The sequence below is a fragment of the Strigops habroptila genome, chromosome 11, assembly GCF_004027225.2.
Source record: "Strigops habroptila isolate Jane chromosome 11, bStrHab1.2.pri, whole genome shotgun sequence".
In the NCBI taxonomy this organism is placed as follows: Eukaryota; Metazoa; Chordata; class Aves; order Psittaciformes; family Psittacidae; genus Strigops; species Strigops habroptila.
The window spans coordinates 12,078,940-12,096,087 of NC_046360.1; the positions used below are offsets into that span (position 1 = coordinate 12,078,940).

The 17,148-nt window shown below is 45.1% G+C and overlaps 1 protein-coding gene and 1 long non-coding RNA gene across 9 annotated transcripts in view; both read left to right on the forward strand.

Moving 5' to 3' along the window:
• Positions 1-17,148, forward strand: part of TAOK3 (TAO kinase 3) — an 87,723-nt gene that overhangs the window by 58,589 nt on the left and 11,986 nt on the right. For 7 of the 8 annotated variants that reach the window (XM_030501464.1, XM_030501468.1, XM_030501465.1 and 4 more), the window contains 3 exons: positions 2,711-2,878; positions 5,676-5,882; positions 12,983-13,117. In XM_030501464.1, the coding sequence (XP_030357324.1) occupies positions 2,711-2,878; positions 5,676-5,882; positions 12,983-13,117 (510 nt within the window). The remainder of the gene's footprint in view (positions 1-2,710; positions 2,879-5,675; positions 5,883-12,982; positions 13,118-17,148) is intronic. The other variant, XM_030501469.1, reaches the window with a different exon arrangement.
• On the forward strand, positions 15,127-16,186 carry LOC115614499. Its single transcript, XR_003993743.1, has 2 exons — positions 15,127-15,598; positions 15,640-16,186. It is a non-coding gene; the product is annotated as an uncharacterized LOC115614499 (long non-coding RNA).

Consider the following 17,148-nt stretch of genomic DNA (forward strand, 5'->3'; position numbering starts at 1 on the left):
ATATTCCCAAGAGATTTGTATTAGTCATTCAGCCAACATAAAATCAGAACGGTTTGGGTTGGAAAGGACCTGAAGATCATCCAGTTCCAACCCCCTGCCATGGGCAGGGACACCTCACCCTAGACCATGCTCCATGCCTTTAGATTAACCTCTTCCTCCTTTTGAGTCTGGGGTTTATTGGGTACCTTTTTTCTCCTTCAATTTGGAGCAAGTACATAAATCAAGTCCTTTCAGACATCACTTCTTAAAGCTGCACAGGACCCAACAGAGGGGTGACTACATCTTTTATATGTCATTTAGGAAGCAGTCAGAATTGTATTCTTATTATGCCAGAGCCTTTTGGGTTGGTTTTCACTTAGAATGGTTGGGGTTGTAAAGAACCTTAAGATCATCCAGTTCCAACCCCCTGCCATGGGCAGGGACACCTCACATTAGACCATGTCACCCAAGGCTCTGTCCAACCTGGCCTTGAACACTGCCAGGGATGGAGCATTTACCAGTTCACATGTGGTTCATTCTAATATTTGAGTAGTGCTTGAATATGATGCACATCAACTTTCCAATGAAGTGAATATTTACACTGTTAAGGGATATGCATAACCAAGTAGACACTGGACATATAGGATGGATTTAAGTACAGGGTAATTGATCCAAATGCGTTACTGCTTTCTGAATTTTATCTACAGTGAGATAAGGATGGTTACCTTTTTCTAATCATAAATAAGCTGCAGATTCTTGCTCTTTACAGAGAAATAAATGGGTATCTGCATTGAGGAGCAGAAATTATTCCTTTTGCTTCCGTTTGAAATGATGTTTAGAACTTTTAGCTACAATTCAAAAATCAACACCATCACTACTAGCAAAAAGAAATGGCTGTTGAAGGGACTAGCTGTCCCCATTAGCAAAACAGTTTGAGTTCATTTAAAAGCAAGAAATAAGCCTGTGGCACGATACTTTCCATGTTTATTTACAAATCATTGCAAGATCATCAGCTTATCTCTTTAGCTTCCTTGTACACCACGCTCCAGTTTTAAGGTGGGCTGGGTTCATGGATTGGTTGCTTTAGCTACTGTTGGATGTATCAGCTCCTCAACTTGGGGGATGGCCACACGTTGAGGGTAGAAATGCTTTTCCCTGTGCCATGAGACCCTGAGCTCACAGAAGAGCTGTGGGGCCAAGTGGGCAGATGTGACCCTCCTGAGGTGTTCTCTGCAGGTGGGGTCCAGCTACGGAGGTTCTCTGGCAAAAGGCCATGGGAGCATTTGCAATGCACAGTGGAGAACAACTCTTTTTTTCCCCATTTCTCTCTTTCATTGTTAATGTTTCTAGAAACATGCAGAAGATGTTTGTGCCTTAAGGCTGTCTCACGTGGTACATACTAGGCAACATACCCAGCTATAGTGATACCATGTAGAAGACTGGCAAGTGTATACTCCGTCTACTCAAGTCAGAGGTTAAATGGGAAAGCTGTGAGGCTTTCATGCTCTGTTGCCAGTTGTACGGTGCAGGAGAACACGTCTGATAGAGAACAGCTTTTAATTGTGTATTTTAATTCCATTGAAGAATTCATTAAGTCTGCACCTAAAACCTGTGCTTAAAGTACATCCTTAGCAGTTCCATCCTTAGTACATCCCTAGCAGGATGTAGAAGTCAGGTAGGAACCTGACATTATTTTAACTCTTCCTGCAAATTATACTTCAAGTTAAATATATAACTAAACCTTGCAGTCTTCTTACTGGTTTTATGTATGAATTGGAATAGATAGATATAGGATAAATCTTTGCATGTAGCTTAGGCAGGTCGTCTTGCATAGTTAAGATTGATCCTTCTTTGTCCTTCACATGTTTTGTTCATTCTGAAGTCCTTTGTAAGGTTTGAAGCGGCACCATCGTGTACCTAGTATCATAGAATCCCAGCCTGGTTTGGGTTGGAAATGACCTTAAAGCTCATCCAATTCCAACTCCCCACCACGGGCAGGGACACCTTCCACTAGAGCAGGTTGCTCCAAGCCCCTGTGTCCAACCTGGCCTTGAACACTGCCAGGGATGGGGCAGCCACAGCTTCTCTGGGCACCCTGTGCCAGCGCCTCAGCACCCTCACAGGGAAGAGCTTCTGCCTCAGAGCTCATCTCAATCTCCCCTCTGTCGGTTTAAAACCATTCCCCCTTGGCCTATCAGTTGCTTTAAGTGATGAACTCAGGAAGGGACAAACCAGCTGCATTCCCTGGAGAGCTCAGAAAACCTGACCCTGCTCCAAACTGTTCCACTTGAGACAGGAAAGTGAATTGGGGAGTCGGTAGAGAGAGCTTGCAAAGGGTCAGCCAGTACCCAGCTTCTCCATGTGCTCCTATACACACACATGGGTTTCAAGTAGCAAAGTGATTTTTGCCTTCACTTCTCTGTGCTCTGCCTTTGACGCCCGTTCTGTGCTTGAGAGATCTTCTGAACCAAACATTTTGCAGCCTACACTTCAAAACTCAGTGCATAGTGTGGTCAGTTTGGTTATTTGACATAGTGATGAGCACAGTCAGTGTACTCAGTGCTCAATGTGTTTGGGCTCTTTCTTCATGAGTATTAGTAACTATTGAATATGAACAAACCAATTACTGAACAGGAACTGTCATTTCAGGTGTCTCACGTCACTATGTCCCTGTTTTGACATCAAACATACCCGTGCCATGTCTGAAGTGATGTATTTTCCTTTCATTCAGCACGATTTTGTCCGCCGGGACCGACCACCACGGGTGCTCATAGACCTCATCCAAAGGACAAAAGATGCAGTGCGTGAACTGGACAACCTGCAGTACCGGAAAATGAAGAAGATCCTTTTCCAGGAGACCCGGAATGGGCCCCTGACTGAGTCTCAGGAAGAGGAGGAGGTACCTTGAGTTTGTTACCCCATTTGCACTGTTAGAAATAGTTTTCAGGCAAGTGAGATGTTCCTTAATGGGGCAGAGCAAGCACAGCCTAGGAGAGGATGCAATCCATGTTGTGTTGGAATATCACTTGGATTAGCAAAGAGACAGGATAACCTGAGTTAGTAGCACTTACTCACTGTTAGATGTGCATTTATTAGCAGATTTGAAACTCTGGATGTTTTTCAAGTGATGGCCTTTCTTCTGAAAGCTTGAAGGAAGAAACTCATCTGGAGGGAGAAGAAAGTGGCTCATAGCCTGTGTGAATGAGGGTCTGTGACAGCCCAAGCTTTCCTTTCTCATAAGCACTCGATTAATGTTAATATTTTTTTCACTTGCCATAACTTGACTGTAAAGTAATTGGTCTCTCAGGAGCTGAAAAGTAAATCACCAAATTAGTAAGACTTATTTTTTTAAGTTCTTTAATGTTCAAGAAAAAGGTTAAAGACGTAAAATTTAGCTTCAGTTTAAATCTTGTAATAAACAACCCACTTAATCAGTGTAAGATAATTGACACGAACTGTGGCTTAGAGAAGGAAACCAGTCATTTTACAATGTCACTTGGTGCAGGCACATGGGATAAATAAATCTGTGCCTGCTTCTCCACAAACAGAATTGACAGGCAAATTGATGCTTGTATTCCTTTTTGCTCAGTAGGGCCAGATAATATACAGTGAGATGTCCAAGCTCAGCATATATTCAGGGACTTGGTTTTGAGGTTTGTGGATGGCAATTGTTCCTTTAAAGTTAACCTAGAGCTCTGGTTTAAGAAAGGGGTGAGCCTGGGTGTCAGATGCAGGAGGAGGGGACTGGCACTCAGCACTGTCCTTCACTTTGAAGGAGATGCCCAGAAGGAGTAAGAACAGCAACTACTGTGATTAAAGCTACAAAGTGGTTCTGTTCTAACTCTCCAGATAGCCACCTTCTAAACCTAACGCTTAGTTGTGGGATGGGAGGATAGTCAGACTTCTGCACTGAAACCTTCAAGCTTTCTCTACCCGTGTGTGAAAAGCTGTGAGGAGAGTGACAGGGTAGAAAAGCACAAGGGAATGGATTTATCACTTGGCTGTTGATCCAAGCTCAACAGCTAAGTGGGATACATGTGGTAGTAGTTGATTTCAAGATGTATTTTCTTCTGTTCCTCCTGTCCCCGCTCCTCAAATGAGGGGGGGGGGAAAGATATTGTATCTCCAGGAATTAACACTAATGAAGCTCACACTGCTCTGCATGTGCACAGCATGCTCTGCACTGTGTTTTACCACCGAGCTTGTGTACCATGAAAGGAACTTGTATTGCTCATGTATATCACTAACTTGGCAGTGAAAATAAACCAGCACGTGCTTCAGTTACTACTTAATGGGTTAACAGAAGCTGCTCAGCTGTAAATGCCACAAGACAGTGCCTTTTTCTACCTTAGACTTTCTAAGGTGGACAAGGAGCATTAGAAACCTGTAACACTTAAAATATTGCTAATGCTTTTCCTCAGAGCTCTTGCAAGAAAGTTAAGGTCATTTGGAAAGGACTCAAGTCAGGAAGCCAGTGTTAAGGTTGCACATGCAATCTCATCCCTGTCCTTTGTGCATATACACTTATCAATTACAGAGCCATATCCTCATCTCGGATGCTTTGTTATTTCTTCTGCAACTTCTTATAAGCATCTTGGAAATACTTTAATTCTCATGTGGCCATGTTCTCTATAAAACAGTGCTCTTGGATTCGAAGTACTGTCACACAGGCTCTGGATGATCTGCTGATGGCTTAAAAAGTAATCACACAATCAAATTCAAATCTGTCAGTTTGATCTTTCTGTCAGTCTCCAACAAAATCAGTTCCCTGTTAACTGATTTGTAATGTGATTCTCCCCAAGCTCACTTCGGAGGCCAGGACAGTCTGGGTGCAGTAGCAGGCAATTCGTTTTGGTGAATTGGAGCTATTTCAGACGAGGAGCTGAAGGATGGTTGGGCTTCTCGGTCCTCCCTATGGATTCCTTGCAAGCCTCTTCAGTGCCACTAGTTAATTACAAAGCTCCATAAATTCTCCTAAATCAGTCCAGATTAAGCACATACTCTGGGATTGCTGTGCTTGTATGAGTATGCAACAAGAAAAAAAGCTGCTAACTTCTGATATTTGTCTGTAGAATCAAAGCTATATATATTTACAACAGTTTTGATCACTAATAATGCAGGCTCTTCTGAGTCAGCTGCTTAAAGGTGGATGAAGAATTTATCTTGGCTGAAAACACAAGGCTAAAGGGGTTTTTAGCTTGACAAAATGTAATTGCTGACTGCTTGGGACATGGAGGTTAAAACCTCTATGCCTGTTAAGCACCATGTGCTATTTATCAAACAAGAAGCCAAATGGATTCGTTGTTTTACATCTGTTGTAGCATATCCTGACTTGAAATATTGTTTTAACAGAAAATAAAGTCACTCATTTAATTATGAGACTCCTTCCACCAGCCATCCAGTATTCCTGGGTGTCTCCTCTTCAAGCCAAAAGCCATGCCCAGACTTACTGATACATGGAAAAAACTGGCTTGAAGCCTGATGCAGTAAGATTACAGGGGAAAAGGCAAAAGCTAACTGCCCCATATGGAGTGTTTGATAACCCAAGCAGCACTGAGAAATGTAGTTGCCAAAATAATGAGCGAAAAACTTTTAACCCTGCAGAGTCACCTGTAAAAGAAACTCTGGGCATTGCAGGCACGTGCTGGGCAGGTGATCTCCTGCAGTGTTTGTAACTGATGCCCCTTGTTTCATAGGACAGTGAGCATGGATCAAACCTGAGTAGGAAGATGGACAGTCTGGGCAGCAACCATTCCATCCCAAGTATGTCTGTGAGCACAGGCAGTCAGAGCAGCAGTGTGAGCAGCATGCAGGAGGTCCTGGATGAGAGCAGCCCCGAACTGGTCATGATGCATAGTGATGAGAGCACAATTAATTCCACTTCCTCCGTTGTTCATAAGAAGGTATGTTCTCTGGTGCTCTCTGTAGCTTCCTGCAGTCCCTGCTATTGCTTGTGTTGGCTCACCTGCATAGGGCCCAAGCATCAGTGTGTTGTGGTCTTGTGCTGAGCCATCTGCTGGGAGTAGGAGCTGGTATTGGGCTTGCCAGAATCAAGTTCTGTGGTTGGTTTTTTCCTCTTTAAAAGCTAAACTGCATTTAAATAACTTCTGAAAGTAAAAAGAGGCCACTAATGAAAGGTAGTGTTCTCAGTGTCTAGGCAGGGGTCACCCAGACTTACTGCATGCCTCCTTACCCAGCCCTGCATGTGCACTACTTCACCTCTGCTTGTAACAACAGTCCTTGTTTCTTTGTGAATGATTGTACTGTATTGTGTAGTATGGTGACAAGTGGTCGTAGCAGCTAAGCTAACTGTTTACCAGTCACAATGTGTGATTAAAATCTGCTTGCACTTGGATTCCCCTCATGAGAAGTGGAAGTGTGCAGAGCTATGGACCCTTCCCACGAGGTATGTTTTGGTCAAGTTCCACTCTGTGCCTTTCTGCTCTTTTGCTGCATGTTGTGATCTGTTGCCTTTCATTTCCTTAGTGCTGGATAGCAAGCTAAAGTCCTCTAGTTGTAAGTTGGCATCTAATCTAAGGTTGTTGGACTAAAATAGTTTTGGCTTGGCTTTAGCAGTGTCATTTGCTACTGGGCAGTAAAATGTAAGTTGTTTGTGTGATTGCATATGCAAAGAGCTTCAGAGTGTACATATGCTTTTTGCCAGAGGAGTTAGAACATTCCAGCAGCAGGAAAAGTATGAATTTCTCATTTGTAAGGTTACAGTAAAGCTTGGGTTTAACTAACAAAATATTTGTAAGCAATTTTTCCTCCTGAAATACAGTGTTTGTGTAATTGAATATTGAAATGCTTATAAAAGGGATTACCTTTTTTTACCAAAAGATTACCTTTCATGTTTAAAGATACTGGCAGATCAGTTGCATAGTGTTCAGGGGTTTACATCTTTCCGAAATACACTTGCAATAGCACTTTCAGAGAAGACTTGATTTTCACCTTTCTGAAGAAAACAGTGTTAGGTCCAAACTGCCAGCCCAAGACACCATCCTGAATGAAGAGCAGTGCAATTGATTTGATGTTCTGGGTGATGGTAGTTGGAGCTCCTTCTCATTATGTGTAGGCTTCAGAAACCCATATTAACTTTGATTTTACGTTGTTAAGTAGTCATAGGCATTAAAATAGAAGCTTGAGGGACTGATTTACACAGGAGTCATACATTACACTTAGTGACTGATCAGTGTAGGACTGATCAGTGTCGTGACAGTTGATGAAAACAGAATATGAGCCACTTCCATCAGACATAAATTGTATTTGGGAAAGAAGTAGAGTTTCTGCTTGTTTTAAGAATAGTGTTTTGTTTCACAGTGATTGTATGACACTTCCAAAGTACAAATACAGGGAGATTTCTGGTGCTACAAACTCAGGCCTCTTAGGCTTCTGCATAGCTGTTGTTTTCTTGAGATTAAGACATTCAGTTGAGGAGAATGCATTAACATGTCACCACATGGAAGCTTTTGTCAGCTGGTGTAAAAAAATAGGGTGTCCTGCACACTTGAAACTGAAGTATTGTGAAAGAAATCACCTGTAGATCACTGAACACAGGTTTTTTTAGGGTAATTTTGGGAGCACAAACCCCAGTTCTGCACTGATGGTCTTTACAAAATAGCTAACAACTGGCCGTGGTTACCAATTCCTGCAGTGGAGTAGATACCTTCTCAGTTGGCAAATGGTACCTTCCAGCGTATGGATGTGTAAGGCAAATTTAGACTATGAGTAGCAGGACATATTCCAGTCTGCAAATATATTGTTTTAATTTAGTATGTGCTTTTTTAATTTATTTATTCTCTGCTACTTTGGGGAATGCAATTTTCAATGGAAAACTGCTTCATGTATATATTAAGATACATGAAAAGCCTAAAATCGGAACAGGACACTTCAGACATACATCCCACTCCGTTTTCAAGGTGAAGTTTCTTACTCTGAAGACACTTCAGTTTGTGCTTGCTTTAACTGTGGTGAAGCTGCTCCACACAACTTGGTTTTGTTCTAGCAGGTGAGAAGTAGGGAGTTTGATAGCACTCTGGAGCCTAATCCCAAACCAAATGGAAAGAACCTGAGGTTCAAGTTTAAGTTAAGCTTTTGATTTGTATTTAATCAGCCTTTAAAGGCTAAAGGGAAAATACTGATGAACATACTTAGTCAACTGTCTCCATTATTGGTGATATTGGGCATATTGGTGATGATGCTTTGATTTTTGCCTCATGGAGAGTAGCATTTGTGATAAATCCTCCATGAAAAGCAGGCACAGCCTCACCCCTTCCACAACACAAAGGCTTTGGGGCAGCAGTAGAGCTCCATGTTTCTAAACTTGTACTTAGAATAAAGGTGATGCCCACCTATCAGCAGAGTAGAACTTGTAAATTGGAAGAAAAATCACTGGACAAGAAGAAAATAATAATAAGGCATAACTGAATGTGTAGCTTTTTATATAACATAGTTTATAGCTGTGTCCTTAATTCCTGAGAGGGAAAAAATTGCTATGTCTGCTACTGTGGCAGGAAGCCTTGCATCCTCCTTTTCTGGGATCCCAGTCCATCCTTAGGATGCTTCTTCAGGAGGATGCCTTAGTCACCAGCAAGTTCTTTGCAGGACATTCAGGTGTCCAGCTTGGATGAGCTGTCCTGCTAGAAACTTTTCCTTGCCCCTTGGCAGGTTTCAGATTGGTGACCTCCTCCATGTAAGTCCCAATATGATCAGTGTAAGAGCTCTGGTTATCTAACATTTGTCTTCTGAAGCCAGTGAACCGTGCTCCTCCATCCAAGGATCATCCTGCCCGTGGATACACATCCTCATGTCCATCTCCTGTTGAGGGCTAATTCATCTGTTCAGCTACACAGGTTGAGAACTGAAGAGTAGATTGAAGAGTAAATGACAGCTCTAATGCAAACCCAATTGAATCAAAGAGCAAAAAAACCAAAGACAAAACAGGGCAGGGACTCCAAATACACTGTGCTTCAAAGACACACAATCCAGATTTAAGAACTAGATAGTTATCAGTTAATTCATCTTAATGTGAGGGTGAAGATTTTGGCTCCCTAAGAATATAGGCATCAGTTGATGTGTCACAGGTAGTTTGCCATCTGCTTTGTTCAAGTGCTGGTGTATGTCAGTGGGTGTACAGGTGGCTTCCCAGAACTCTTGTTGTCCTAAATGAAAATGCCAAGTGGTAGGATTTAGAATGCTCCCCCATTGTGGCATTTTATTTCCATAAAACTTTATACTAGTAAAAAAGATTGTTCTGTTTTACTCTAAACAGAAAGCCACTGTGATATGGCTTTGTTCAACTGCAGTACAGACTTGCTGGAGTTACTTCAACCTTAGAATGATCACTATTTAAGAGGATGAAACTTGGGCAATAAAAATGTCAGGGAAATCCTCTGATTAAAGTCTAGTTTAGAACAAAAGGATGGAAAGAGGATGTTTGTAGAATGGTTTGGGTTGGAAAGGACCTTAAGATCATCCAGTTCCAACCCCTGTCACAGGCAGGGGCACCTTACATTAGACCATGTCACCCAAGGCTCTGTCCAACCTGGCCCTGAACACTGCCAGGGATTATAGTTGATCATCACAAATTCTTGCCCAATGTCTGTAATAAAAACATACTTCTGTGATAACTGTTGTATGTTGAGTGACTTTCCAAACCCATCAAATTAACCTGCACGTGTCACCTATCACTGCTGTAGTTAACGTGCAGCACTTACGGTGAGTTGGAGAGGACTCTGGCACAGCAGCTCTGCAGGAGTTACAGCTGAGGTAAAGCTGAGGGTGTTTTCCTACATACCAACACTTATGATTCATACTTAGAAAAGATGTTGTTTTTATGAGATGTAAAGGAGATTTAGGTAATGACTTGGTGAGTTTTGGCTCACGTGTGCCAGCAGTGGTGATCCTTCACGTACCTTCTGGAATGATGTCAAGCAGGTTGGTGACATGAAGCCTTTTCTTGAAAGACTCTCAATACTGAAACCTCTCTGTAGATTTTCCAGGCATTTAGTGCCATGTGTTAAAGTGAACGATAGCACACTGTTGTTTTCCTTGCTCTTTAAATTCTTAGAAGGAAGGGATTTGCTGCAATTCCATTAAAGTCCTTACTATGGCTCAGAAATTGCCTTTCCTGTTTGTCTAGGAGACTGGCAGCCCTTTCCTGTTAGGGAATCCTCTTGTGTAAACAGCGTTTGTGATGATTTTTCTTCGGTGTGCATAACAAAAACTGCAGTGTGCAAATGAATGTTGCTTTTGAGGTGGAAGTTGAGATGTTTCAGCTTCAGGATAGTCCAGTGTGGTCAGATTTTGAGGTTGAGGTTTCTGAATCAGCTGCTGAAGATGATGGGAGTCCTTCCTCTGCTTTGTTAATTTGTGTTTGATGCTCTGTCAGTGCAAGGAGTTGCTTCAGCCGTATGACAATGTGATGTACTGAAAAAAAATGTAAATATCAAATGCAATTTATAGATCTGTCTGCCTGGTTTTGCTGTGATTAAAGTCAGAGCCAAAATCCTCATTGATTTTCCTGCAGGAAAATAATCTGCTCCTATCTACCTACTGAGATGTTTTCTCGTTGCTTCCATAGCTTGCTTGTTGCAGTTGTCCTCTGAGCAGGTATTTCCTTCTCCTAGGAGGTTTTGTGGAAGCAATGTGTTTGTGTGGGGTTTTTCCTCCCCCTAACATTTCTTGGAACAAGCTACATCTTTCTCTGAAAACAAACCCCAAAATTACCTGCTCAGTGTAATTATTAAGCGTTCTCAGGAAGGAGTCTAGTCAGAGTATCTTGAACATAAAATGAAAGTGCTCTTGGCAACACACTGTTAGTGTTGCTCTCACAAATGCATGGCAGTGGTGCTGAGCACATCTTCCTCAAGTGCTGTGCTGAGGGCAGGGCTTGGTGAAGGCCTTTTTCCACTGAGGAGGATGGAAAGATGGTGTGTGGTAGAACTGGCACTCCAGGGAGGAAAACTCAGGTTCTTGCTCTATAGACTGATGTTGGGGCAAGACTCATGGGTTTGAGCATCTTCCATGTGCATTGGAAGATGCTCCAACAATACACCAGCGGTAGCCATTTAGATAATCTAGGTGACATCTTTTATGTCCAGCTTTTAGATATCCAGAGATTAACTGCCACAGGAGCAATTTTTATTTATTCATTTATTTTAGCTTATTCATCCACAATCCATGCAGGGGCACATGGGGGTTTTTAACTGGTTTTGAGTGACTTGCTCTTTAGCATCACTTAAGTAACTGGAAGTTCCCCCAGTGCTCTGGTCAGCGCCTAAAGGGGCTACAGGAAACCTGGAGAGGGGCTTTAGACAGGGGCTGTAGGGACAGGCCAAGGGGAATGGCTTTAACCTGCCAGAGGGGAGATTGAGATGAGCTCTGAGGCAGAAGCTCTTCCCTGTGAGGGTGCTGAGGCGCTGGCACAGGGTGCCCAGAGAAGCTGTGGCTGCCCCAGCCCTGGCAGTGTTCAAGGCCAGGTTGGACACAGGGGCTTGGAGCAACCTGCTCTGGTGGAAGGTGTCCCTGCCTGTGGCAGGGAGTTGGAACTGGAGGAGCTTTAAGGTCCCTTCAACCCAGACTAGGCTGGGATTCTTTGTGTGTGTGTCCAGAGGAGAAGCAGCTAGAAATTGAGGACAACACAGAGGGAAGCAAGTGCCTGTAGAGTGGGAAAGGAGCATCAGTATGACAGCAGTGTCATGGTAGAGATGCTACTCCATATCAGCTGGTTTCTCACCATAGGGATTTCTGACCTTACTGGTGCCTGCTCACTGTGTCTTAGCTCACTGTGTCTGCTCAGGCCAGGCAAAGCTGCTTCTGCTCACCTGCAAACACCCAGAGCGCAGAGACAGCCGCTTTCCACAAAGGTTGACAACTGTTTGCCTTTCGACATAGGCACTTGCAGCCTTGATTTTGCACCTCTGACAGCTGGAAACCTGATTTAATTCAGGAAGGATCTGGTTTTTGTTGCATTTCTTTAGGAGCTTGAGGATGGGAGTCATGCAACTGCGTGTGGCAGATGTGCCAACACTGGCTACCATTGCTGCTGCCCCATGGAGCCCACGCCGCTGGGCTGACTGCGGGTGTCCAAAGGCTGCTCCATCCTCGAGGTGTAACGTGTGTGTGTGCGCTGACTTTTGGCAGTCACCATTTCAACTAGGAAGCTGGTGGTGGTGTTTTTCACTGGCCTTTGTGGTCAGGGTCTCTCCTCTATATGCCTGATGAGAGCTTTGTTCCATTGCAGAAGTGGTTTGGCAGATGCAGAGCCGCTCCTCGCGCTGCTGTGCAGTGAGCAGGAGGCAGGTTGCACCGGGAACCATTCCTGCTAAAACCTGGGAGCTGTTGCTTTAAAAGGGGGGATAAAAATTAAATCCTTTGTGGGCTGTGGAGAGAAAGTGCTAGAACTGTGCAGGATCATGACTGGAAAGCAGGATCCCTGAGTGGTCACGGAGGCTTTCCTGGTGCTCTCCAGCCTGCCATGCTTTTAGCCAGAATGCTCATCCTCCACAGCAGATAGCAAACAAGAGACAAAGAAACCCTATTGAGGACGAAGCACTCGGCAAAGGGAATGAGGCAGAATGTTGCTCTGGTGTTAAAAGGGAACAGCACCTTCTTTGCTAGACATGGGAATCACGTTTGTGCTGGGATCGCTCGGTTGCAGTGCTTGAACCCGACCTTTCCGAGGAGCCCGACCGCTCTGCATCGCTTTCTGCTTCTCATTCCTTTCGGGCTCTGCACATATGTAACCCTGGAGGGTTAGAACAAACCCCAAAGTCCCACGCCAGCCCCAGCGAGGGACTCGGAAGCCTCCCGATCAGCTGACGTGCCGAGCCTGCAATGTGTTGCTTATTCATTTCGTACGGTGGGAGCTGCCGGGACTAGCAGAGAGCTGAACTATGCCTCTCCAACCGCCGCGCTTGTGCAGACAGAGGGGTGAGAGCGAGGCAGCCGCCGCGGGAAGAGCACAGCCGGACTTTCTCCTTGTTTTTATCCATTTCTGCAGGATCATGTATTTATAAGGGATGAGGTGGGCCACAGGGATCGCAGGCCTGAGGTGCGGCCTACCCAGTCAGTGCAGAATCAGGCCCTCCACTACCGGAACCGAGAGCGCTTTGCCACAATCAAATCAGCATCTTTGGTAAGCAGCCACCCCACCCCACCGCCCCTCATCCCCTCTCCCTCCGCAAATGGGTCAGCAGTGCCTTGGTTTTCCTCTCCTAATATGTGGTCCTTTCCTGTTGTTAGCATAGCAACTAGATATTGCACTGAAAGATGTTTTAGCTGCTGTGTGTGTGAGATGTGAAATGTAATATCTGTTTAATTTCTCCGTGTATTTCCAATGTGTGTGAGAGAAGCCACCTTCCAGGGTGAAGTTGATATCCCCCGCCCTCCACACCCCTTCCCCGCTTATCCCTTTTTGTTAATATGTTTATTTCCATGTGCATAAAGTGTGTCTCTGTGCTCGTGTGGAATCTGCTTCAGTGCTGTGGGGATGCAGATGCCAGTGGGGTTTCAAACAATAAGCTTGCTGCTGCTTACCCGGCTGAGCTGCTGCTGCTGCCGCCTGGGTTTTCATTCATTCATTTATTTCCAGCAGCTCCGACTGTATTTTTCAGCTCGATCCCTAGGAAGGATCCCTGGGTTGGGATAAGGGAGCGGGCTGTGGGCTTACAAAGAGGGAGGGGGATGGGGTGAATCCATCAGGATTTGTACTATTGCAAATGTGATTGCTGTGGATGCCTTTGTAGTAGGGAAAGGGGTGTGTGCCGGAAGAGTTAGTTGCCGTGCCGCCTCCCCCTCGGCACGGGCTGCGGTCAGCAGCAGCCTTTCGGAGGGGAAAGGAGTGAAAAATGGCTTTGTAAAGCAAAAAGAAATGTCACGTTCGATATTTGAGGGTGCTGGGATTAGAGGTCAGATGGACGGGGAGCGGCAGAAAGTACCCACCGCTCGGCCATGGCACTCGCTCAGTGCTATGACATCATCCCAGACCAACCCCGAAACTACACCAGCAAGCCCTCCCCTTCTTGGCTCACCCTGCCTCAGCGCTGGGGTGTTTCCTCCTCTACCACCATTTCTCCAGCCCCCAAATCGCTTCCCATTCCTCCATGCACCAAACACACAGTGTGTGCGTGTGTGTGTGTGTGTATGGTTGTGACCACAGCTAAAGGCTGTGAGTGGAGGGGAAAAAAGCAGCAGCAGTGCCAGTAGCCCAGATTTTTCAGTGTGGTTTTGCTGCTGTTAAAATCTAAACTGATGCTGTGGCATTCAGGGTGCTGGGCAGATGCTTCCATTTGAGGGGAGCATCTGAGCCCCATCTTTTATTGCAGGTGTACTTCTGGGTAGCTGTACCCTGAGTGCTCCCCAGGCTGGTGTCCTCTGCTCCCCCTTCCCTCCCCAGTTTAAAGAGTGACCTAGAAATGTGTGCATGAGAGGGCTCGATGCAGCATACCTGGCACAGGCAGGATCTGTGGGCTCCTGGAGACCCTCTGCCTTGTGAATTCTGATCTGTTGTGTGTGCATGTGTGTGTGCATGCACCCAGTACAGTGCCAACACTGCTGCCTGCACTGAGCAAATAAGTGTCACATCCAGTTAGGTTGACTGGAGGGAAGAAATGATGAATGACTCAAGTATTGTACTCCAAATATATATACAATTGGATTGATAAGTAGATAATGCGTGTTGAATATATTCCTATTCTCTTATTCCATGTGGAAAGCTGCTGCACCTTCTTCCCTGCCTTCAGCAGCAGAGTCCATAACTCCTGTTTTCCTTGAATATGTCTGCTTGGGTGGCTTGAAGGTGTTGCATGGCAAAGCCCCTCGGGGAGCTGATAGAAGGTGTTGGTATGGAGGTATGGACTTGTGAGGTCTTCCCACACCTCTGAGCTCTGGGGAAGACAGCTGATGTCCCAAGGTCATTCCTGAATCCCATGGCAGCCTCCTGTGGGGCTGGCACTGGGACTTAATTCCTTACACACTTGGATTTGCTCAATCTCTTTGCTTCAGTGACCAAATAATGCTAAAGATAACACTAATACAGGGTGGGGAAGATGGTTGGCTTCTTGGAGAACTCTTCTTTTGGGTTTCTGTGGAACATGCTCTGATACGGAGCGTGTCTGGGATCGTGCTGGGAGGGCTTAGGGTGCACATTAAGGTGAGCAGTACATGCATAGCTTTTGGGGGAGAGGGGAATCCCAGCCCTTAGCTCACCTCTTAGCCTCTGGAAAAGCACGTGGTGGTGCGTGTCATGTAAAAGCTCTGTTGTCCTCATCCTGTGCTCACATATCCTCTTCCCAGTGTAGTGGCAAGTTCCAAAGCACCACCTTGGTGTACTCCAGGAGGTGTTACCATGTCCATAGGTTTTGTGCCGGGTGAGAAGTTTTCCCTGTGTTTAGAACAGAAATATTCCATTTGATTTCAGTGCACCTTGTGATGAGCCTTCCCTTTAATAATCTTTCATTCCCACCTCTTCATGTTCCAAAATGGAAATCTACTGGAAGGGAAGCTGACTTGAAACCTCTTGCCCAGAAGATGACCACCACCAGGGCCGTGCTGGGGTTGGGTGCTGGTGTGGCTGGCTCACACTTTACCACCATGCATTCAATACTGGATGATGTTGGTGGGAAGTGGTGCTGAATGCTGCTGCTCTTCTGGCCAAAGGAGGACTTCTCCCATGCCTTGCCCCCTTAGCACCCATGGGGAGGGGAAGGTCAGCCATGATACAGGCACCCAAATGTGTCTGGAATTTGTAGTGTGAGACCAGAAATTCAGACTTTATTTATCTCTCTGTGTTAATTTACTCTTTCAACAGCATCTTGAGTGTAGAGTAATCCTGTAGGGATGTGAGCTCCAGATCCCACAGTGTTCAAAACGAAGCAAACCAGCACGTTTTGATGTTCCCAGTGTTGTTGCTGCTGACCATCAGTTGGTTCCTCAGCAGCTGGGTGCTGCTTCCTGGCCACAGATAGGGTATGCAGCTGAGAGCATCCAGTGATCTGTATTGCAGAGAATCAGAAAATGGGAGTTCTGGCCCCAAAATCAATAGTATGGGGTAATATTTGGGTGGAAAAGCTTCTGTTTGTGGGATTTGCTGACCACCACCCCTCAACATGGGAGCAGGGCAGAGGAAAAGCACTGAGGCTAGGGGCCAGGGCTGTGCATGTTGCTGTTGTTACTGGTGGAGTCCAGAGTCTTGGGCCCTTAAATCCTTGTTGTTCACCCTTAGATCAGGATATTGCAAAGGGGGGAGAGGCTGCATTGCGAAAAGGATGCTCTCAACTCTGAAGCTGAGTCTCATTCCAAACCCAAAGCTTGAGCAGTTTCAGTGTGTGGAGGGGTCACAGGAGAACTCCATTGAGCTCTACACTCCACATGTCCCAGTGATTGAGTGTGATTCCACTGCCCTGTTGCTCTGCAAAAGCATCATGTGAATAAGGGAACTGAACAGAATTCCAGATAAAACAGTGAAAGAAGCTGTGAATATTCCTTGCTAGTGTTTCAGTGATGCTTTGGGATTACTCGGGTTAAAACCAATGATAAAGGCAAAATGAGCAAATGTGGCTAAGAAAGCTGAAGGAGCTTACCTCTGGTCTTCAGTCAAGCAGCAGTTTTAACAGCCACGCTCTTCTGGACCACCTTTCTCTGCTCTTTGTGCAGAGCAACCTCCCCTGCCTCACTCCCCTTTTATTCATCCTTGGTTTATGGCACTCCTGTGGCACTAGTGATCATCTTTCCCTTGGAACAGCAGTGGAAAATACGCTGCGTGTTTCTGCTGTTGCAGGGGAAGTTCCTATCTGAAATGGAGATCAGGTACCTACTACATCTCCATGTTGTTTTGCAGGCTCTCAGTGATCCACAGATTGTAAGCTAGAACTTAGAAATCTAAGCCTTGGAGCTTAAAGAGTTGTTGACAAAGAAAGGTACAGGTTCTTCTGCATGTTAAGACTGCACTTATCAATGTGTTTAAGTGAAAGGTGTGTTTTAAATAAGTGCAAAGATGCATCAATCTACATTTCTGGTGGTCTTTCGTGCTTCGACCCCTTCACTCCCCACCACCTCATGCATTTCCTCAATAGCTGCTTTGACAAATGAAATGATCTAATAGTTAACATTTCATAGAAAGATCAAACAGGGTGGCCTCTATGAAAGGCCTTGGCATCCTCTTCGACA